At 38.6% G+C, this 23,035-nt stretch overlaps 2 protein-coding genes across 3 annotated transcripts in view; both read left to right on the plus strand.

Annotated features, from left to right (window-relative positions):
- The window catches only part of ZCCHC4 (zinc finger CCHC-type containing 4), a 47,051-nt gene extending 32,853 nt beyond the window's left edge, over positions 1-14,198 (plus strand). The window contains exons 9-13 of the mRNA XM_030832213.3: positions 7,036-7,157; positions 7,403-7,478; positions 8,931-8,982; positions 9,497-9,641; positions 13,504-14,198. Coding sequence (XP_030688073.1) covers positions 7,036-7,157; positions 7,403-7,478; positions 8,931-8,982; positions 9,497-9,641; positions 13,504-13,639 — 531 coding nt within the window. The 3' untranslated portion in view covers positions 13,640-14,198. The remainder of the gene's footprint in view (positions 1-7,035; positions 7,158-7,402; positions 7,479-8,930; positions 8,983-9,496; positions 9,642-13,503) is intronic.
- Positions 14,199-22,230: 8,032 nt separating this feature from the next.
- The window catches only part of ANAPC4 (anaphase promoting complex subunit 4), a 41,813-nt gene continuing 41,008 nt past the window's right edge, over positions 22,231-23,035 (plus strand). The window contains exon 1 of one of the 2 annotated variants that reach the window (XM_070045565.1): positions 22,231-22,578. In XM_070045565.1, coding sequence (XP_069901666.1) covers positions 22,450-22,578 — 129 coding nt within the window. In that variant the 5' untranslated portion in view covers positions 22,231-22,449. The remainder of the gene's footprint in view (positions 22,579-23,035) is intronic. The other variant, XM_030832215.3, reaches the window with a different exon arrangement.

Genomic DNA, 23,035 nt, shown 5'->3' on the forward strand with positions numbered 1-23,035 from the left:
AAATATAGATTCTTAGGTACCAAAATAAACCTACTAAATCAAAATCAGAGGGTAAAGCCCTAAGAAAAAAAATTTTACCAAGTTTCCCAGGTGATTCTGAACTGTAGCCAGGTTTTAGACCAAATGATCTGATCTTTCATCATCACCAGAAGATTGTGCAGCACCCCAGGATCATCATTATGAACATGGGTTTTCTCCATTCAGAGGTTGTAGAGAAGTAAATTGCTTTTTCTGGTGGGTGGAATGCCACGTACACTTAACTTTGCTGCTCAGAGGATGCCAGGAGCTCTAAGGAGGGGTGTGCCCAAGGTTGTGGCATGTCAGAGAAGCAGAGATGCTGAGGTGTGGGTGTGCTGATTCAGGGCAGACTGACTGGACCTCCTCCTTTGCATCCTTGTCCTTCAACTCCTTCTGTTTCAATGTCCACTCTCCTGGATTCATTTCCTTGGGTTCTGAGGTTAACCCTGTTGTCGCCATCACTATGTGTGGTCACCAAGTAGGCACTGCTTCCAGGTTTGTAATGACATTTTTCTATTTGATTTTTCTGAGCAGTTGACCAGCCTCTGATTCAGGCTTTTCAGCTCTAGAACTGTAAACGTCTTCACTAGTTGTTCCAAGATAGCACTTGTTTCTTTCTTTTTTATATAGTTGATTTACAATATTGTGTTAGTTTCAGGTGTACAGCATAGTGATTCAGTATTTTTGCAGATTATATTCCATTATATGCTATTGCAAGATAATGGGTATAATTCCCTATAGCACTTGGTTCTAATCTTTCTAGTCTTGAAGATATACACTATTATGAAAATTATTTAGAAATAATGAAACAGTGTTACCAGAAATGAGGGGATAGAGCCTACCTGTGATTCTACCTCACATAGCAAATATTATAATTTTGAGGTACAGTTGACTCTTGAACAACAGGAGGATTATGGGTGCAGTTGAAAATTGGTATATAACTTATAATCAGCCCTCTGTATGTGAGGTTTCTCCATATCTGCAGTTTCACATCTGTGGATCCAACCAACTTTGGTTCAGTATTTACTATTGAAAAAAATCCACATATAAGTGGACCCACGCAGTTCAAACCATGCTGTTCAAGGGTCAGCTGTATTCACATCCAGTCTTTTTAAAAAACACTTTTACATATTTGTAATCATAGAAGATGAATATGAATTCTGCTTTCTTCATTTCTGCCTTATATAAGTGTATATTTTAAAATGTAGCTACATAATCTTATGCTTCTAACAAGTAAATTGTTCCATCAATAGGCTATGTTATCATTCTCTTCTTTTTGGACTTAGAGGTTGCTCCCACCTTTAAGGTACTATAAATAACACTGCCATGAACATCTTTTATTCATATAATTTTTCCATATTTTCCATAACTCCCTTAAAATAAATTTCCAAAACTAAAATAGAATTATAAAAGTTACATTATCAAATTTAATGGACTTTTTTATGGCTCTTGAACCATATTAACAGTGTCCTTTCCAAAAGTGTGTAGCACAAGTCATTTTAACCTTGACTTCTTGAGCTGTGCTTTAGGCAAATCCATACCATATATCTTCTCAAAGCTGGTTTACTTTCCTTTTTAGGGCATCCAGTTTTCTGTTTCTTATCTGAAGGATGCTTCTAATATGGACATTTGCAATGCAGAGATAGCTGACATATCCTAAAGACGTTAACTAAGTAAACTATTTCTGGTTTCCAGGAGCACCTGCTGCCTTTGACAGTGAATAATCATCTAGTACAATGTTTGGCACGTAGTAGGTGCCCTGTACATGTTGAATGAATATTTGAATGAAAAAGGGCACGAACTCTGGAGTTGAAAAGGAACTAGGTTATAATGCTGGTTCTGCCACCTACTAGCTAGTCCTACACATTTTATCTAACTCTCTGAAACTCATCTTACCTGTTAAATGAGCATAGTAATAATATATCTGCTTCATAAGGTTTTAAGAATTATTTGAGATAATACATTAAAAGATTCAGCCTCATCCCTGACACACAGCAAATAGAGAAAAAAGGTTATTGCTATAAGCATTGTCGTAACCATCACTATAGTCATCATTCAGATGGCCCCAGAATGGGGGTAAAACTTTTCTTCAATTTTTATGTCAGAAAACACATTATTTTAACTGCAAAACACATCGTTCCTCAGAAAACTGTTTCATCCACAATTTAGAGATGAGTTTTCACTGTGGGGAAGAGTTTCAGTTGGTGAGGCGGCAGAAGAAGGCAGATCCAGAATAAAGCAGATGAGAGTGGTTATTAATGTGTAGTAACCAGTTACTGTTTGTTTAGACAGCCTGTGTTACTAGGAAAGAACTTTTCGAAATACTGTAGTTTTAATTTTAAGAACTAGTTCCAAGGTCCAAGCTTACTGAAAGTAATCATATGATTCAGTGCATTGGTGGAAAATGTTCTAATTAGGCCATGTGTATCAGGGTGAAAAGCAGTCCTTCCAATAAAGAGAAAGCCAACCTTTGAGAAGAAGAATTAGAATAAAACCTATAAAACAAAAACAATCTTCATTTTTTCATGATTCCTATTAAAGATAAGAACACTACTGCCCATTACATGCTCAGTGGGAGAAACTGATTTTGCCAGATCTCCTAGGGTATATGTAAACTTTGTTTGTTGTACCTCCCCTTTGATGATTTTTCTACTATTTTTTTTTTGAAACTCTCTCTGGACTTATTATCCTTTCTGAGCCTTTTGCATTCTTTTTTTTTTTCTTTTGTTACTTTAACTTCATTTTGTGGTAATTTTTTTCCTTTTATATTAGCCACCTTCATCAAATGAAAAATTTGAAAGTTTCCTCTCCTCCTTCACAGGTCTTTTCCCATAGACCTTGATTAGGCCTTCTTTCTGACTTTGCCTGAGATGATTATAAGCCCCGAAACCACAATGCAGTAAAAAAAAAAAAAATCACTAAATCTCTTTTTTTGGAAATACTTTATAGGTAAGAGGAAGGCGGAAATGCTGCAAATCTTCATAAACTATAAATCATGTAGACTCTTCAGTGATAAAGCACTTGATGAGTACAGAATAAAATAGCTATCAAAGACGTAGAAAACCAAGAGCTTTATTAAGGGCAGATTAGAAAGGAAGGATTTGGTAATGAAAAGAAATTCTGATTTAGAGTCAGAAGAAGTTTGAGTCTTAGCACTGCCTTTTAGAAGATTAAATATAATCTTGAGGGAAGTCACTTTATCTTTCCAGGTCTCTGTTTCCTTACCTATAAAATAAAATGACTGAACCAGAAAAAGGATGCCAGATAAGTTTTACTTTTAGACTTAAGCCTGATAAATTGGTAGTGACTTTCTGGAGAATTTGTTGAGAATACCAGGCTCAGTGGCAAAGAGTAGCGTGGCTGATTAGTGATGTCTGCCACAGGGTCAGGGTCAGGGAGTGACGGCATTCAGGTCCTGTATTTACCATATCTGAACTAGATCTTCTCACTTCCCTTCCACCTTGAACATGCTATGATCTCTTGTTTCTGCTTAATCTGGGACATTTGTCTGGATTGTTAAAAGTAGAGATCTTTGTGTTTTTTTTAAGCTGTCTTTTAAAAAATCATCCTGTTTAGAAAACTGTTTGTTTTTCGAGTCTGGTTTCATGTTCAGAAATGAAGAGGTTTTGACAGGAATTTCTGAGAAATGATTGTAAATTATAAGGTGACACGTGGAATTCTCAAAATTCAATATACAATAAACATAAAACATTTAATGGATTTGAAGTGATGAGGAATAACACACACACATATATGTATGTGTATGTCTGTGTAATACATATGATATTTAAAATAAGAGGTTACATGGAATATGGTGTGACTAAAAAACCGTATTGCTATGGTAGAAGTTGATTGATGGAGCTGAAGAGTTCCCTTGGAATCTTTTGAATATATTGAAATTAAACAGAACACACTTTAGGGATTTATGAAAATACAAACATGTACTCTGTTTTATTTAAGCTTTGTTTCCTAGCATGATACCTGGAGTATAGTAGGTGCAGAATAATAAACGTTTGTCGACTTGAATGTCTTGTTTTCCGTATAACTAGTTTCAGTCTCATGTTGCAGAAGAAATTTATGTATAGATAAAATTAAAAGTTAGGAATTGCAGAGATTTTGTGCTTTCCCTCATTTCTATACAGTACTTCATCACATTAATCAGTTCCATGGGAGAAATTTTCTATTCAAAAATGCCTCTCATCATCATTGTGAGTGAAATGTCAGGGATAATGATGGGAAAATGGTGTATCAGCTCTACCACTAGTGATACGCAATTTGCAAAATTGTGTTTGCTTTACAGCACTTCCATAGGAGGTTTATTTGTGTGGATGAAGCTATGAAATATGGATGTATGTTAGAGGTACATTAATTTACCCTAGCAGCATGCATTTTACATACCATATGTTTATAGTTAATTAGCACAACAAACCCACATTTAAAAATAATAATAATCTCAATTAGGTTATGCAAAATCAAGTAATCAACCAGCTCCCTGATGCACATATTCTCTGACTCCTTAGGTAACCATAAAGAAATTCTTTGTTTTCCCTCTCTTCCATCTGCTATCTATTATATTGCATGGACTATTCCATTTACTAAAAATCTTTCTAAGATACTCTTTTCCAGCATTTGAAAATCTTCATAAGATTCTCTTGGGAAGAATTCTTTTTCTTATGACACTCATAAATGTTCAAAATATCTTTGTTGAATTTAATATGGTACCATATATTTACTGAATACATAGGGAAGGTGCATTAGGGAAAAATTATGAATTTAAATCATTTTAAAAGAGAACTACTTAAGGTACTATTTTACGGTGATTTTGAAGTAAAATCTACTTTTGTATCTTAGCCTCTAATAGGTAACGTATATTCATAGAATTTTAAAGTTGTAAAGATGCATAGCCTTAACGTAGGCTGACTTCCCAATGTAATAATCCTTTCCACTAAATTCGTGACAAGCAGTCATCTAGTCTCACTTGAATGCTTTCCCTGAGCAAAGTCCTACAGCCTTACAAGGCAACTCAATTTATTTAATAGCTCTAATCGTTAGAAAAGTTTCTCATATGGAGATAAAATATGCTCCCTATTAACTTCTAACCATTGGTCCTACTTCTGTTTTCCGAAGCAATAAAGGATAAGTCTAATTTCTATTCCACATGACACCCCTTCAGTTATAACATAGCTATCAGATCCTCCCAGTCTTCTCTTTTCTGAATAAACACCCCCAATCTGTTAAACTATAAGCCCTATTTATTCCCATTACTTTCAGTAGAAATGAACTGGCTTTATTAATGTCTCTCTTAAAATGTAGCAGCTGAATGGAGGGCTTCAAATGTGATCTAACTTCGTCTCCCTTCCTTGTTACACTATTACAGTTCTGTGTAAGCCGGCTGTGAGGCCACACCAGTCTTACACCTTTGTGATAGACTGTGGACTCCCCACGTTGGACTGTGCGTGCTCACATGCCAAACGCCCTAGGGCTTTTTTTTTTTCCGCACTGTCTCTCATTTAGCTGAGTCTCCTCATCCTGTACTTATTTTTTTCCCACTGCTGAAGTTTGTTAATCAGTCTTCCTAAATTTGTTCACCTGTAAATCTAGCAGGCATTGGCATAGCCATGGAGAGAGCTCAGGAATCTCCCTCCCATTAAAGTCCTCTCTTTCCATTGTCACCGATTCCTTACATTTTTGTAATTCTCTCATTAAATAGCTACTTTGCAAGTCAGTTCTGTTGTAAATTCTTAAGTGTAACCTTATTTAGAATCTAAAGAATTTATTACAACTTACTTGAAAGTTGCGATCTACCTGTATTAACCTTATAAAAATCTCATGGTATTCTTGTGGGTCATGTAAAGCAGTGGCTCTTAAACTTTAGTGTGCCAGGAGGGCTTGTTAAAAATAACAGATTGCAGGGTCCCACCTCCAGAGTTTCTGTGTTATTAGGTCCCAGGTGGGGCAAGAATTTGCATTTCTAACAAGGTCCCAGGTGATGCTGATGTTGCTGATCCAGACACCAAACTTTGAGAATTACTGATCTGAAGATGGATGGACTTAGTGGCCAGGTGGATTCATGGCAGGTTTAAAACCAAATTGAGAATGTGTATGGATGATAGGGTGGAGGAGGAGAAGGGAGCAAGAAGCTAATAGAAATCATGCTTGTTGGCCTCAGTTTACTTTCCAGATAATCTGCAGAAATGGAAAGTTGAGTTAGGGATCTTGAGGAGAGAGGTAAACATTCGAAATAGTCATTGTGGGGAAAACAACTATAGTTATAGATTTCCCTCTGCACTCCATCCTTCTGTCTGTCTCCACCATATGCCGGGTCCTGAATTCAGTGTTTTACATACATTGTCTCATTTAACTTTCATAACAACTCTAAGGTAAGTATCAGTAACCTCCTTTTCCAGATGAAAATGATGCAGACTTGCCTGAGGTCACATAAAAAGTGAGTGGCAGAGCCACTGCCTGGCCCCCACAAGGAAGTGACCATCACAAAAACCAAGATAGGTGTTTCTCAGTGGGGAAGGAGGAATGCTGGGTTGGCTGTGTCAGAGAGTGATGGTGGAGGGCCACACTGAGGCTGCACTGAGCCTTGGGGAATTGAAAACGGGCATGCAGTGAATTTCACAGGCAAAAAATGAAAAGCCCTATACAAGCTGGCACAGATCATCAAAGGTGGAATGTTTTAATGCCCAAAGCTAAAGTCTTAATTATATAAAAGCCTTTCCTGCAAAGTCTGTTGCATTGGATAAAAGATTAGAGTTGTTTTTTGAATCCTAGGTAACATGAATGTGTCATAACAAATTTTACCTTTTTTATAATGAAATTTTACTCTCATAGAGGCCCCTCTGAGGCTGTTAATTAATAAGTAAACTCTTGCTTTTGAGAACTTCTTATTAAATACTCTGATTTAATTTGTACCTTGGCATCAGTTTGTTCATTTATTGGTTAAAGAATCTTAACGAATGTTGACTCATTTGAGAAATTTTTCCTTTTTAATTTTTTTAAACTTTCTAGGTAGATTATGATAATCATGCACTTTATAAACATGGAAAGACAGGACGGAAACAGTCTCCTGTGCGTATTTTCACCAATATCCCACCCAACAAAATAATCCTTCCTATTGAAGAAGGGTACAGGTAAGAGAGACCTTGAAGTACACAAGTCACTGAAAATAAAGTTCCATATATCTAACACCAAATGCCTTTCATACTGACTCATGTAGTTCTTTTATTACTTTTAAATTTGGCCTATAATGTTATATTGAATTTAATTTGAATTACACCGAACTTTTGTAACAAATGCCTTGTGAACTTTTATCTACCTTGTGAATCTCAATAAGTATATGCAGCTGATTTCTTCGAGTCTTTTCTTTTCTCCTTAGATTTTGCCCTCTGTGTCAACGATATGTTTCTCTAGAGAATCAGCACTGTGAACACTGTAATTCTTGCACATCCAAGGTACAGTTTTCTTTAGAATGTGTTTTTACTCAAACATATTAGTTTTATTTTAGGTCACTAGTTTCATTACATTTGTTTAATGTTATTTTGTTAATATTTTAATTTGTATTAATGTGTTATCATTTATTAATTATAATTTAATATAATATTTTTTCTCTAATTATAAAGTATGGCAGGCTTTTAAAATACTTAGTTGCCTTCATCATCATTAACAACTATTTGAGTTATTTTTATATGGTACTGTATGACTGCTAAAATTATTAGTGTTTCAAATAAGGCACTAAATAAGGGCTAAATTTTGTTGAGGGCAAAATTAAGGTGTTTCGAATAAGGAATTGAACTATTAGATACCATCACTGTTCTGATGAAGCAATAATTAATAACATGTGCTGTGTATTTACTCCTCACATCACTAGTAGACAGGGCTTTTTACAGATGAGGAAGGACTACAGGGGACACACCTCCTAGTTATTTTTTTAGGAAGGTGGGATCACCTTTAGGTTACTCGGTTATTTTAACTAAATCCAGTCAGAAAGAACACGTGAAGTTTAGTTGGCTGATACGCACGTATTATTTGCCAGAGGAAAGGCTATATTTTTAAAACTATTGGAAAGTACATTTTTTATAACTTTATAATTATATTACTGGTTATACTGGTTTTTAACTATGGTAACACATCTGATTATATATTTCCAATTAGTTTAGAAATTATCTGTATTCTTCATTAAAAAAAATTATGCTCAGATCATACAAAGTACAAAATGAGGAAAACAAAATTTTATTATTTAGAGATGCACACGTAAGTGGAAAAAATAAACAAAAGCAAGGAAGTGACCATCACAAAAACCAAGATAGGTGTTTCAGTGGGGAAGGAGGAATGCTGGGTTGGGAAGGGGCATGTGGGGAAGTGTCTAGAGTACTGATGGTATTGTCTCTTGACTTGTTGGGTTCATCAGTGTTCACTTTATAATACTCGTTAAACTGGACATATGCATCTCATGTACTTCTTTAGGTATGTTTTATTTCACAGTTTTTAAATTACTCAAATAGTAATCTCTATCCTTCTAAATTACATTAAGTTCTCAAATATGAATGTTATTAAGGATTATACCAGCTAGACACATAAAAACTATGAATCATTAATTCTCTTGAAATTTTCATTGAGTCCTTCTTTATGCAGATTGGGTTGCTCGATCTGGAGTGGACTTTCAAGATCATTTAGATAAATCCTCCAGTTTTAGAGTTAAGGAAATTGGGGCCCATCAAGGAGGCGTTTGAGTTGAGTAGAGAAATGCATAAATTAAAATCAAAGTATTTAATAGTAAAGCCCAGGAAAGTGAGAAATAAGGAATGAATAATTTACACAGATTTTAATAAGACATTTTAATTTTTAATTGTGGAAATTTGATTTTTAGCGACAAGTTAAACATAATTTAAAAATTGTTTTTGTAGGATGGCAGGAAATGGAATCATTGCTTTCTCTGCAAAAAGTGTGTAAAGCCTTGTAAGTATTCAGACTTAAGTGTTTGAGATCTTCTGAAAATATTTGACTTTTTCTTCATCTAAATAGGGTTTTTATTTAACTGTATTTACAAAAGAAAAAAATAATAGAGACTTGCCTTAATTTACTTGCTTTTTAATTTTTACACTTGCCAAAATGTACGTTCTCTCCTTCAAAGAGAGACATGACTTTAACCCTGTTTCAGTGTTGCATTTGCTTTGGCTTGTTTTAACAGGGTTTTATATCACTCAGCCAGCCCCCATTTTGTCAGTGGCTCTAAGCTCATGACTCAGGGCAGAAGGGTTGAATTTGTTGCCATGTATCAGAAAGAAGTTAGCTGGTTTACATGGAATTCCAACCTCTTAACCTTGGCCTCTTTAGCCAAATTATAATTAGCTATGCAAAGCAATCACAATATTTGAAGTAAACACTATTCATGCTTCCTTATCATAAAGGTTAATCAAATGAAAAATTATATTACATGAACCTCTTCTAATACCTAATTTTTATTTTACAGCCTGGATCCACTGTAACATTTGCAATCACTGTGCTCTTCCAGATCATTCTTGCAACGGCCCTAAAGATGGCTGCTTTATTTGTGGTGAATTAGATCATAAACGGAGTACTTGTCCTAACATCTTTACGTCTAAGAAAGTTAACAAGTTAGTTGAATTCTTTTATTTACTAGAAAAAATTTTCCTTGTATATTTGTACAGAGCAATCCACAGAAGTACACAATAATCAGAGGATCCAGAAATGCTAAATGCTAAATTAATTGTTGCTTTCACTGTTAGGTATTGTTTGCATAGATGGGGAGAGGGAGGATATGAAGGTGAGTCAAAGAGCTAAAAATTTTACAGGTAAGGCATAAAAATAACCAAAATATAAGGTAGAAAGTGACTCACTTCCTATATATTTGTGTAATATAGCTGTGTAATTCAGAGCAAGGTTACACCAATGACAATAGTATATTTAGAAAAACTATTGGTATTTCAACTGGGCTAACTTGAATGTTACACTTTTTTCCTTTTAAACTGAAGGGCTTATAGCTATTGAGTCCTCTTGTTTTACTGATGTGAAAACCAGATAGCCAAGTTTAACATTATATGACCGTTGAGATCAGGATAAAAATTTTGAGCTATCATATGACTTGTGATGAAAAAAAATCTATTATTATTAGAAGTATCTGATGGTTTAGTAGCTACTTGTGATTGTATTAGAATTCTTTTCCATTTGTTTTATTTTTGGTCAGTAGAAATCATTTTTTTCCATTAAAGCCCAGCCACTTGAATTCTGCCTAGTATTTAAACTACCTTTTCTATTACTTTTTATCAAATTTACTTTAATAATTATTTCCACTAAGTAATCTAGGGTAGAAGTGGAATTCTAAAAATTAATTAAAGAGGTGTATTGAAGAGTCTTATAAAATATTTTTTGATAAAGCTTTAAGAATAGAATACAACCTAATAAAGGATTGATCTGGGGTTGTTGCACTATTACAATGTAATTCTGCTTGCAAACAACATGCTCAGCCTTTGATTCTGTGATCTTATGACATGTGGAAACTGAATTTGCATTTTGGTAATACAATGTAGGCTCTTTATTGGTTCTTAAATAGCCCTGACTAGTCTATTTGATAGTAATATGTTGTTTTCATTGAGGGAAATCATGTAGTATCTCTTAGTACTAGATTTTATCAATTTTAATTCAAGACCAAATTCCTTAGGATGTGGTATACCTGATAGTTATTAAATAGTACCACTTTCTTCTCTTAGAGAAGACTCCTAAACTGTGAACAGTGATCTTCAGATACTGCTTTCAAAAAAATTTTACAATGAAATTGACAATGCAAAATTTTTTCTTTATAATAGTAAAAAATAATTTTAATAGCTTTTTTAGCATATATGGCATAAAAGATCTTTTCATCTTATATGTTTTATAGCTGTCATGTTAATTTGGTTTTCCTCGGTATTAATTTTCCTGTGGTTGTGATCTGGAATGATGCTGGCTCCCTCTTGTGGTTAGAGCTCATTTTATCAGTTACATAAATACCTATAATTTAGAGGACAAATACTAGGTCAATTTAATTTTAAGGCAAAATGAAACAATCAGTTTATTATACTCAGTTTATCACTGTTGAGAGACGTTATCTCTGGAAAGTTTTGTTTATTCATATTACAAATGAACATTTTCTTTCTGTTTTTGTTTATTGTATCTTCTAGTGAAATCTGGTTCATGTTTAGTTCTTCTGAGTGGACAAACCAAAGAAAATTTGTTTAAATTTTGTATACAGACATGCATAGCTTCATTGACTTTGCCATCAAGAGATTATACTTCATTAAATTTTCTAAATCTGGGCTTCCCTGGTGGCGCAGTGGTTGAGAATCCGCCTGCCGATGCGGGGGACACGGGTTCGTGCCCCGGTCCGGGAAGATCCCACATGCCGCGGAGCGGCTGGACCCGTGAGCCATGGCCGCTGAGCCTGCACGTCTGGAGCCTGTGCTCCGCAACGGGAGAGGCCACAGCAGTGAGAGGCCCGCGTACCGCAAAAAAGAAAAAAAAAAAATTTGCTAGATCATCACTTATCAGGACATTATCCTACTTCTAAAAAATGGCTGGAGGGAAAGGAGATTTATGTAACATGCACAAAACAGTATAAAGATGACTGTTTTATTTTGAACTTATAGGATACCCCAGTCCATGGTGAAAAATCTAAACATGGAAAAATATAAAATTGCCAAGCAAAATTCTGAGTAGTAGTCATGTGGAGCTACTAATAATAGCTAATATTTATTTATTAATTACTGTATGCTTAGCATTTTACATACCTGAATAATTTATAGTAGAGTATGTAGTATCAAGGTAATTAAGAACACAATTTCCTGAATCAAACTAGTTCTGCCACTTTCTCATGGATGATTTCATAGCCTCTGTTTCTTCCCCTAAAAAAAATGGGGGGAAGGAAGGGGAAGAGTGACATCTGCCTTGGCTCAGTCTCCCAGCTCCTTGAAGTCAAAGACTTTGTCCATTCATTTTTGTATTCCCAACACTTAACATATATACTGAATGAACAAAAGGAGAGGCTGAGTTTGGTCCACTAGGAGATTATATACTGTTTATGAAGCTCCTTTCCCAGGTTTTGGTTCTGGGAAGATCAAGAAGGAGCATTTCCCTAGGACTCGTGGTGGTTTAGGAGAAGTGAATCTAACAATTGATATTGCTGGGAAGCCATGGAAATGCCCAGGTTTGCCATTACTGGCAGCCCCAGCCCATCCCTTCGTTCATGATATGATAAATGGCATGATTCTGCTAGCTTGGAGAAAGTGAATGGATAGACCAGTAATCTTCCTCAGCTATAGATTGCCTGTAATGTAGTTCAGAGAGCACCTGAAACAAAGGATCTAGGTGTTTTTTTGTTTGTTTTGTTTGTTTTGTTTTGTTTGTTTTGCGGTATGCGGGCCTCTCACTGCTGTGGCCTCTCCCACTGCGGAGCCTGTGCTCCGGACGCACAGGCTCAGCGGCCATGGCCCACGGGCCCAGCCACTCCACTAGCCACTAGCTTCATCAGTACCGTTTTTTTTTTTAGATTCTATATATGTGTGTTTTCGTCTTTCTGACTTACTTCACTCTGACAGACTCTAGGTCCATCCCCCTCATTACAAATAACTCAATTTCATTCCTTTTATGGCTGAGTAATATTCCATTGTATATATGTGTCACATCTTCTTTATCTATTCATCTGTTGATGGACATTTAGGTTGCTTCCTGGATATTGTAAACAGTGTTCCAGTGAACATTGTGGTACATGTATCTTTTTGAATTATGGTTTTCTCAGGGTATATGCCCAGTAGTGGGATTGCTGGGTCGTATGGTAGTTCTATTTTTAGTTTTTTAAGGAACCTCCATACTGTTCTCCATAGTGGCTTCAACATGTTCATTTTGAAGCTAGTCTTCAAGAAGAGACCACAAAATGTGGGCATCTTGTATGGCACTTGTCAGGACTTTTAGATCTACTGGGAAAGGAAAATTAGCTGTAGGACTATAAGATGGGCCTCTTTAAGTCTTTTCAGTTTTTCCCATTGTGCTATTTCATTTTTCTACCACTGCTAACTGCCAGTGTATTGGTCTTTTTTCTGAAAAATGTAATTCAGGGATTTGGAGATTGAAGTGCTGAGCTGAGCAGTACAGATGTACCAAAAAAAAAAAGAAAGAAAGAAAAACCAACCAAAAAACTTCCCAACTCATTGGCCTGACTATTTACTTCTGTGGTGTGTTTGTCCTGAATAGATTGTTCTAAATTTGTAGTCACCATGTTTCAAAGGAATTTCTTTTCTCAAACATTTTGCTTGGTCAGGACTCTATCTCCTTGTTATTATGGTTAGGATTCTGAGGATTTATGCTTATAATACAGTAAATTCTTTCCCTTCTGTTTTCTTATTTGGTTAGCTAGTTAATTAAACTTCAACATAATTACATAATTCACTGTGCTCATTCTACAAAATAATTTAGCACCTTGTTTTTCAGAGCTGTCAGAAAGCAGAAGCAAAGAAAGAGCAATAAGATGAAAATGGAGACCACTAAAGGACAGTCCATGAATCATACAACTGTTACAGGGAAGAAGAAAAGAAGAGAAAGAGCTCATCAATATCTGTGCTCTTAAATGTCCAGTGGCTTGCGAATAAGAAAGATTTATAGATTTATTTGATGCCATTTTCTGAAAGTGCCTCACTGGACTTAAATTCTGTTGCTTTCAAAGGTATGCACCTCTCTAAGCTTGAAAGTAGGCAGGTGGTATTTCCTGGTTTATAGACCTCCTCACCCCCAGCAGCCCCTCTGGAGACCTGGGGAGTTGTTTCATCCTTAGCTGGTTTGCCAGCTCTCAGTGCCTTTTTTCTCTCTTTAAATCTCTTCCAGTCATATTATTTTAGCCTCTTTTATCTGAAAAATGGGCATAAAGCGTCCTTTTGCTAGAAGAAAGAAGAAAATGAGAATGAAAACCTGAGGTTTTGTTTACATTGAACATAAGAGTATGTTAAGTTCGATATTTTAAATATTAAAGTATTGTACAATGGCTTAAACCCCACTTGTAAAGAGAAATACAGTGTTTAATTTTTTTTTAGACAGAATCTGAAGATGATGGAAAGAATTTTGACAAAGGCAGTCTAAAGATATAAAGATTATGGTTACATTATTATTATTAAATATTTATTTTTCAAATACTTTTTGCAGTTGTCCTTTGATGGTATAGAATCACCTAAATGTTTGTTGAATGAGTGAGGTATTTAGAATTATGACTTGCCCTGTCATCTTAGTGTCTTTTAACCTAGGCAGTACTTTTCTCTCTTTGTACAAGTAGTAGCAGAAGGCAGGATACTTTGGTTTTCATTTTGGTGATCCTCATTCCTATTCTAATACTTCCTGGTTGTATGTCCTTAGCCAGGTCATTCATTCTCTAGAAGCTACTGTTTCTTCGTTATTATAATGGGGACAATAATAGTCAGACCTCAGGTTTGTTTGTGGTGAAATTAAATGAGGCACATGCCCCTGGCTCTCAGCTCTCCTGCTACCCGTGAGAAACGTTAACAAATGAAGATGGCTACGAGCACTAATGGTAATCACCGGGTGGTCAGGTATTGTAGCATGGAAGGGAGTAGCTTGAACAAACAGTTCATTGTCTCCTTAAGACTTAGTAGTTTAGAATGGCTTGCATTTCACAACTCTTAGTAGTTTAGAATGGCTTGCATTTGCACAATGACTCTTCTCTCTTTCCCAAATGACTGCTTTAGAGCAGGTTTGGAGGCATCTCTGCTTGGGCTTAGCTAGAGCCCTGAGAGTAAAGGTAGAAGAACTGCACTCCATCTGGTATTTAAGTTAGGATGGTTTGTTGCCTGATGTGGAATACACACATGTGGCCCTGATCAGTGTGGTCCTGGTAGATCAGGCTATATCAAAAAATGAGCTAAGCTCCTGGACTTAACAAGCATCAGAAAACTCTTCTCTTGCCCCCTCTTTAACATGGGTTCCTGTGGTGATAGGAGGGGCAGATTTTGATGTGATTGGATGAGATATGAACCTTGTACAATCATTGTGAGAGTTCCCTCTCTGATTCAGGCATAGATGTGGACATTGCCTGACTTTCATGGTGTCCACGATACCGTGGTTAAAATCTGTTGAAATGTCCCCCGAAACTCAGACAGCTGTGGGACCATGACTGCTGAAGAATTGGGTACTGATGGCCAATGGTTTTTATCATCACCATATTTTCTTAGTTTTAAGATACGATCAATTGTAAAATGCATTTTCGATGTAATCACAGCTTTTCAGGGAGAAAACACCTTTATCTCATTAATTGTATACATTAAATTTTAGATGTCTCTTTTTTCAGAAATATTGAAATGTGAAAAAAATGTCCATCTTAGTATTGAGCAAATAGGGTATTACTTATAATCAGGAATTCTGTACTTAAAAACTTCGTTACCTCAGAGAGTTAAAAATAGGAAATTTGATGGTTCTGTTTTTTTTGTTCAATTAATACTAATTTTAAGGACTTAATCCCTTTCTTTTCTCAGAGGATAAACTAATAGAATGTAAAAATGTCTCTGGGAGGTAAAGTGTGATGGGAGATGAAGTCATTTGTTCTAATTAGAAATCTGCCTATCTGAACATTAAGATACTCAAAATAGCAATAGAAAAAAATTCCTGAAATTTGACAGATAAAACTTTCTAAGCTTTTTAAAAGGACATTTTTCTTAAATAACTACAGCTAAATTTCATTCTACTTCTTGCTTATATTATAAAATGTAATGAAATACAAAGTTACTTTGTAGGCCCTGGATGATCAGATTTGTTTTTTTCCCTACATTTAGTCTGATATTTAGACTAATTTATTTCTCCAGTATGCCTCAATCTTTTCACCCTATTCTCTTCTTTCTGTTTGGAACATTTCCCTCCATACAGCCGTCTGTTAAAGTCTTATGGAGCCTTTAGGCCCTGGCCCAAGTCCCACTCTCTCCTGGGAAGCCTCACATGAGTCCCTGATAGCAGCCAGTACCTTCCTCTCCAAACCCCTTGCTATTCTGCGCCACATTTGAGGCACTTTTCATGTATTATTCTGTGATTATATTGACAGATTCTGTTTCCCCGAAAGGTTTCAGTTTCTTCAGGTCAGTACCCACTTCTTATACTCTCATGTCTTTCTTATGTATTGTAGGTGCTCAGTAAAATGTTGATGAAAACATGGAATTTTCTAGAGGTTCTCAGGTGGTAGGTGTATTCATTTGCTAGGGCTGCCATAACAAAAAGTCACAGACTGGGTGGCTTAAACAACGGTAATTAACTTTCTCACAGTTCAGGAGCCTGGAAGTCCAAGATCAAGGTGTCTGCTGATTCAGGTCCTGGTGAGATCTCTCTTCCTGGCTTGCAGATGGTACCTTCTCACTGTGTCCTCACATGGTCCTTCTTCTATGTGTGTGTATTCCTGGTGTCTGTCTGTGTCCAAATTTCCTCTTTGTATAAGGATACTAGTCAGATTGGATTAGGGCCCACCCTAATGGCCTCATTTTACTTGTCATCTCCTTTTTAAAGGCCCTGTCTCTAAATACAGTCGCCCTCTGAGCTACTGCATGTTAGGACTTCAACATGCAGATTTGGGGAGACACAATTCATTCCCTAACAGTAAGCATGCCTAAGATATGGAGAGGACTTGCTTTTTTCTCTTTCTCAGAAGGACTGAAAATAGGAAAACAGACTTAAACAATATTGGGAGGAATTCCGAGCCAACAGGAGGGTTTAAATGTTGGGATGTGCTGTGTGAGCGAGATTGGCAGCCTTATCTGGAAGTCTTTAAACTTAGAATAATTCAGCTTTCAAGGTTATTTTAAGAAAAACACTTAAGTTGATTTCTGCCCTTTTCGAAGCAATTTTTAAAATACTAGGCATCTGGGAGAAGCTTGACTATAGGCAGACATCAGAGAAATATAGTGGGTTTGGTTCCAGACCACCGCAATAAATTGAGTATCTCAGTGAAGGGAGTCGCATGAATTTTTTGGTTTCCCAGGGCATCTAAAAGTTACATTTATACCACACTGTAGTCTGTTAAGTGCGCAGCAGCATTGTCTAAAAAAAAAAATCCACATACCTGAATTTAAAAATACTTTATTACTAAAAAATGCTAAAACATCATCTCATAACACAGGGATGCCACAGACCTTCAATTTGTAAAACAAACCACAATATCTACGAAGCACAATAAAACAAGATATTTAATTTTTAAATACAAAACCACAGCCTATAAAAGGTGCTTGTCTGATACCGCCTCCTTCGTGATGTCCTTGTTGGTGTCTCCAGTGGAACAGTACGTCTCTTACCAGTGAAATAAAAATAGGTGTGTGTTTGTGTGTCTTTTCATTTCTACTTCTTTTCAGGTACTTAAATCATGCCCTGCATTAGAACAACTCTTTGTGCTTGTTTCCCCTGTGTAGATTAGAAACTCGTTGATGGCAGGGGCCTGTGGACATCATCGTGAACGTTCATTGGCTCCCAGAGCTGTGTCTTGCACATGGTGATATCAGAGACAACCAGTTGCAGTATGCATGGCCTCATTCCTCCTCCCACAAGCCTGGGAAGCAGGCGCCCAGGCTAACACTGTTCTCCACCCTCCAAGTAGAAGCTGCTCCTAAATACGGACCGGGTGAATGGAGATGGCCACTTATGCCTCCAAACCATCTGTGCTGCCTGACAGTAAGACGCTAATACACTTAGAGCTCCCCAAGGAAGAAAAGCTTAAAAAAATGCAAAGCAAAATCCAATTTGACTTACTTGATGCGGTTTTAATTGGAACATTAGGACATGGGTTAAATTACTTGAGCGTCAGCTACTGCAAAAAAGTGAAGATAAGAACTCTACTATTTGATTTCAAGTGACTTAGTATAAATGTTAACTCAGCAAGACTGAGGGGGGAAAAAGCACCAAAAGTAAGCAAGCAGATCGCAGAGATCTGAGGGGTGAGTTTTATCCCATTAGCTGGACAGTCACAAGATTCTCACACTACTGTGTTGCTTAGTAGCCCTGCAGACTAGCAGCGTGACATCTGGTGATCTCTAAGAAACGAAGCCTGATTAGATGGGCCAGCTTCTTCATCTGAAAATGTGGAGGTGAGGAAAGGGAGAAAACTAGAGATAGACAGCCTAAACATTCCACATGCTTAGAGGACAAAAGGAAATAAAAGTTGCTGCCCGCTAACTTTACAATTAATACATGAGCCAGGTGAGTCAAATAAAATGAAAAGTAACTCTAATTCTACCACCCAGACATAACCACTGTCACACTTACGTGTGTGTTCTTCCAAAGATTGTTTCTTGTGTAAAAGCTATATAGACGCTCTAAAATTTCCCCCACAAAAATGGAACTATTAAAATATACTGTTTGTAATCCTCTCCTCATAAACATGTTGTGAACATCAATTTATACCTATAACAACGGTATTATTCTTCAGTATGCATGTACTGTATTTAATCAGTCTCTTATGGTTGGACATCTAAATTGTTTGCATTTTTCACTAGTGTAAACAACTCTATGGTGAACATACTTATACTCACATTTTTTCTCATTTCCTTAAGGTAAGTTCCTATACATACAAATACTGGTTCTGTAGCTCTTAGAACTTTTTTTCCAGATGGGAGTCACATGAGTTGGTCTCCGAACAGCATCTGAAGTGGTCGTAGGAGACAAGCAAAGCACCACGAACTGACAGTCTAGACCCACATCTCCCAGACGCGCTTCAAACGTAAAACCACCCTTTGAGTAGTAATGATTGATTGTCATATTGAACACTATGGATGGGCCGCTTCGCCACCATCACTCCCACCCGTTCCATCGTGTGCCTGCTGTGGGATTTGGGGGAGGGTTGACTGACATCCGCTCCAGCTCTTGGGGAGGACTTTTTATAGGGCATAATTCCACCCCCTTTACCTGTGAGTGATTTCAGCGAGGCTCAGGATAGGGGCTGGTCTAATTACAACGCAGCTCAGTACTTTAGTCTTGTGACTGGTGAAGAGACGCTCATTCTTCCTTCTGAATGAGGAAGCCTGTAGCTCCAGGTGCTGTCGGCAGTCTTCCAGCAAACACATGGGGAGCCAGCTTTATGGTAGTGCACACCTTCAGCTGGGTCCCTGGTGACTCCAAGTTGCTGGATCTAGTCTGCCCTGAAGTTGGCCCCATGACTGGACTTGTAATTTACATGAGCCGACACATTCTAGTTATTACTTGTGCCACTGGGACCACGGCAGGGCAGAGAGATTCTATCACTAACATTTATTTCTTTTCCCAGCAAATCCAGTTAATTTGCTTATTTTGTATGTTTCACTTACTTTTTGACTTCAAAATAGGCCTCTCAAAATAACAGCCTTTCCACCTGGCCTAGATCAGTCACATCCCACACAACTCCCATCTTCCATCCCTGTACACTGTGAGTCCCACATCTCTGCTCAGGCCCTGATCTTTCCCCTTCACACCTGCCTTTTCAGCTGCCTTTTGGCCATCACAGATGGATTTTCACACCACACCTCCACCTGAACACAGTCCCCACTGAACTCCTTTGCTCTGGTCTACTTTCCCTCCCTTCCCCTCATACTTCCCTCATATCCCACCCCACCCAACAACAACCAGTTCTCTACTCCCTGAGTCTGTGCGCCCAAATATCCCAACCTGTCTTGACTACTCCCTTGCTTTCATTCCCCCGATCTAATCAATAATCTGTTCATGTTATCCTACTTCAGAAATGTCTCTGGAATCACCTCCTGCAACCCCCCCTCCCCTCCGCCTCTACCCAACTAGTCTTCCTTCCTTTCTAACCCATCATCAGCCTTGGCACAAGAATTAAGGTCTTGCATGACTGATGAACCAGTGTGATGCCGTCAACAACACGCCCCTCCGCCAACAACCTCTGTTCTCAACTTCCTGCCTTTCAGAATCTAACCCCACACCGTTATAACACGTGGAAAGGTGCCATCGGTGTGAGCTAGCCCAAGGGGTGTAGTGATCAAAGAAATAGCCTAGCTACCAAAAAGTTATTTCAAAAGAGCTAGCCCCTGCATTTTCTTTTCAAGCACTAGGAAGAGGATAGATTAATATACATCATGGGAATTCTTAAAGTCTGTTTTCTCTTCATTTCCCTCACCCCTTTCCCACTTCCCACTCTGCACATTTGTATCTCCTGTCTTTGCCTTCTTAAAAAGCACCAATGCCTGATCCCTGGGCCTTTCCCCCTTTTCCTTTTGATCCTGTGCCACATAAGCACAAGTAAACCAATTTGACTAAGCAGTGTTTTCCTTAGAAATGGGGAAGGCAAAGAAATGGAGTGGGTAAAGCCAAAGTCTCCTTTACGGGGCAGTGAGGAAAAGAAAAGGCTGGAAATACCGTGTGCTAACAGCTCTTGTCCTATGGCTACTTCGGATCATTTCCAGTAACAATCCCTGCCACCCACTCCCGCTGACACGCATGAGGTGCTATGGCCACATCTGGAACTTCACACCTATGCTGTTTCCTGTGTTGTTACACATGCCTTCTGGGTAATTCATACTCTTCTGTGAAGGTTTCATAATATGCAGGTAGTTACTCTCGTCTGTCTTGTAGCACTGAGTGTATAGTTCTATTAACAGTCCTTTCCATGTGTTGTATGAGGGTTCATATTCAGGATAAGGTTCAGGAAAATGGCATTCAGTTTTCATAAGATTGTTAAGCGGATAAAAATATTGGACCCCTACCATGTAGGTTATCTATTGCCACCTGTTGGAGGATGGAGAAGGTATCTTGAGATCAGACTATGAGGCAGGCAGCTATTATATAATCCATGGATACGCTTATCCGGTAACTTACAGGATGGGATCAAGCAGACAACGGTCTGGAAGCATTCACAGCTGCACTCGGCATCACCGAAGGACCACTGGGACAATTTTATAGTTCACCTAGAGAAACAGGAAGTGCATTCGTTAAGTCAAGATTTATGAATGGGTAACTAGTCTTGTGGGTGCCAGGAATACGTCAGGGAAGGTCTTCATCATTGCTTGGGGACTAACAGAGCATAGAGGCCACCTGGTCCTAATGATTATTAAACAATTAACTACAATGCCCTTGACAGAGAAGTGATTTACCGCACAGTACAGCCCTGGGTAGGGCAGTGGAAGGACGGGAGGAACTGTACGTGCCCAAGGTGGCATCAGTTGTGCTAGCAATCACACACCACCCCAGAACATTAAAAAATACCCAAAAACGCATTTCATGAATAACAAAGGCAAGTCCATTCTCACCTTAGGATATTGCCTGTGGGTGAATTTGGGGGACATTCTAAATTGTTTGCAGAAAAGGCAAGGGAAAAAGCCTATCTCAGGAAGCAGGGTAAACATGAGGAGTTACAAATCGCCTGGCACAAAAGAGTGCCTCGAATATTTGTTGCTGAATGAATTAGTCTACCTCTATCACCTTCATCCCAGGGGCTAGATCCAGACAGAGGGCAGGAAGACGGGGCTTGTTGCAAATTGAAGATCCTGCCTCCTTTCTACTTTGAACAAGTAAAAGAAGTGAAAGTTAGATAGATGGCTTTCTACCACAGACTTTAAGATCAAGAATCACAGGATGATACTGTCACATTCTCTTAATCAGGTTCATAACTTGTGGAAACTTTTAAACAAGTTAACACATTTAAATGTGTGACAAGAAGCATCAGATGGGTTCTGATTCACATAACCCGCCAGGCTGACCTGTGAGCCTTACAGAGCAGAGCCTCTGTCCCGTGCATTTGTGTAGCTCAGGCTTCTTCACATAGTAGATGCTCCAATAGCTACGGGACAAAGCCTGGCTGAGCCCACAGTCCTCATTTATCATAGTGGGGGCTAATACTACTAATAAGTTGTAGGCATGGGATAAAGGATCAAGATATTTGCCTATGTCAGAGGTTTTAGAGTATGACTCTCCTACCTTGGCTGCAAAGTGGCAGCACCTAGAGCGTTTTAATAAATATTGGCCCCATTCCGTATTAATTCTCTTTTAATCGTCTGGGGTTCTGCCTGGGCAGGGTTTTAAAAAAAACAAAACAAAACCAAAAAAACCCACAACCCTCTCTACTAAGCACCCAAGGCTGAGACCCACTGCTTTAGAAACTATCGAAGAGGTTCCGGCGGTTCGAGAGCGCGCCTCCGTGCTCTCGCGAGGAAGTCCGGCTACCGGAAGTGCTCGGAGCGCGCGCGCGCGCGCGCGGCGGCGGCGGGAGCCGACGTGCTGGGGGAGAACTGGAGGCAGAGGCTTCCCGGGTCGCGTTGCCTGCCGTGGGGCATCTGGCAAGTACCGCCACCCTCCGGGCTCTGTGCGAAGGGCCGGGGTCGGAGGCGGCGCCGCCGCCGCCGCCGGGCCCGGGCAGGGCGGCCCGGGGGGCCCCTGCCGGCCTCCGATTAGGGGTGTAGTTGCAGGGCCGCCCCCATGTTGCGTTTCCCGACTTGTTTCCCGTCCTTCCGGGTGGTGGGAGAGAAACAACTTCCGCAGGAGATCATCTTCCTGGTCTGGTCACCCAAGCGGGATCTCATTGCTCTGGCCAATACGGCGGGCGAGGTGAGTGAACCGGCGTGCAGCCCCGAGGACACCGAGCCCGGGCCACCTGTGTACCCCGCCCCTTCCTCCAGCCCTGCTGAAAACTTTAAGTGAATCTAAGGGGCCACATATGGGAAAGGTCATTTATACGCCCACCTCCCGCATTTTATGGCCAGAACAACAGTTTTCATGCAGCTTAACGCAGTCGTACAGTCCTGCATCCCCAAGACTTTCAGTTATTTGTTAAATGGGCTTTTTAAAGGCTCATGTGTCACTCATGAGCTAGACATAGTAGTAGGTCCACAGAGTCTGCAGTTAGTTTACTTGCAGTTTAGGCAGAAGAAAGATGAGTTATTGTCAGACTTGAGCTGCGAATGTGCGTGTCTGTAGCTGCCACAGAGGATGTTTAAGAATCTTTATTCTGTTGTCCAAGTTATACAGAATGGGTTGGATAGCCATCACTGGATTCCTGATGGAA

This window comes from Globicephala melas, chromosome 5 (assembly GCF_963455315.2).
Source record: "Globicephala melas chromosome 5, mGloMel1.2, whole genome shotgun sequence".
Lineage (NCBI taxonomy): Eukaryota > Metazoa > Chordata > Mammalia > Artiodactyla > Delphinidae > Globicephala > Globicephala melas.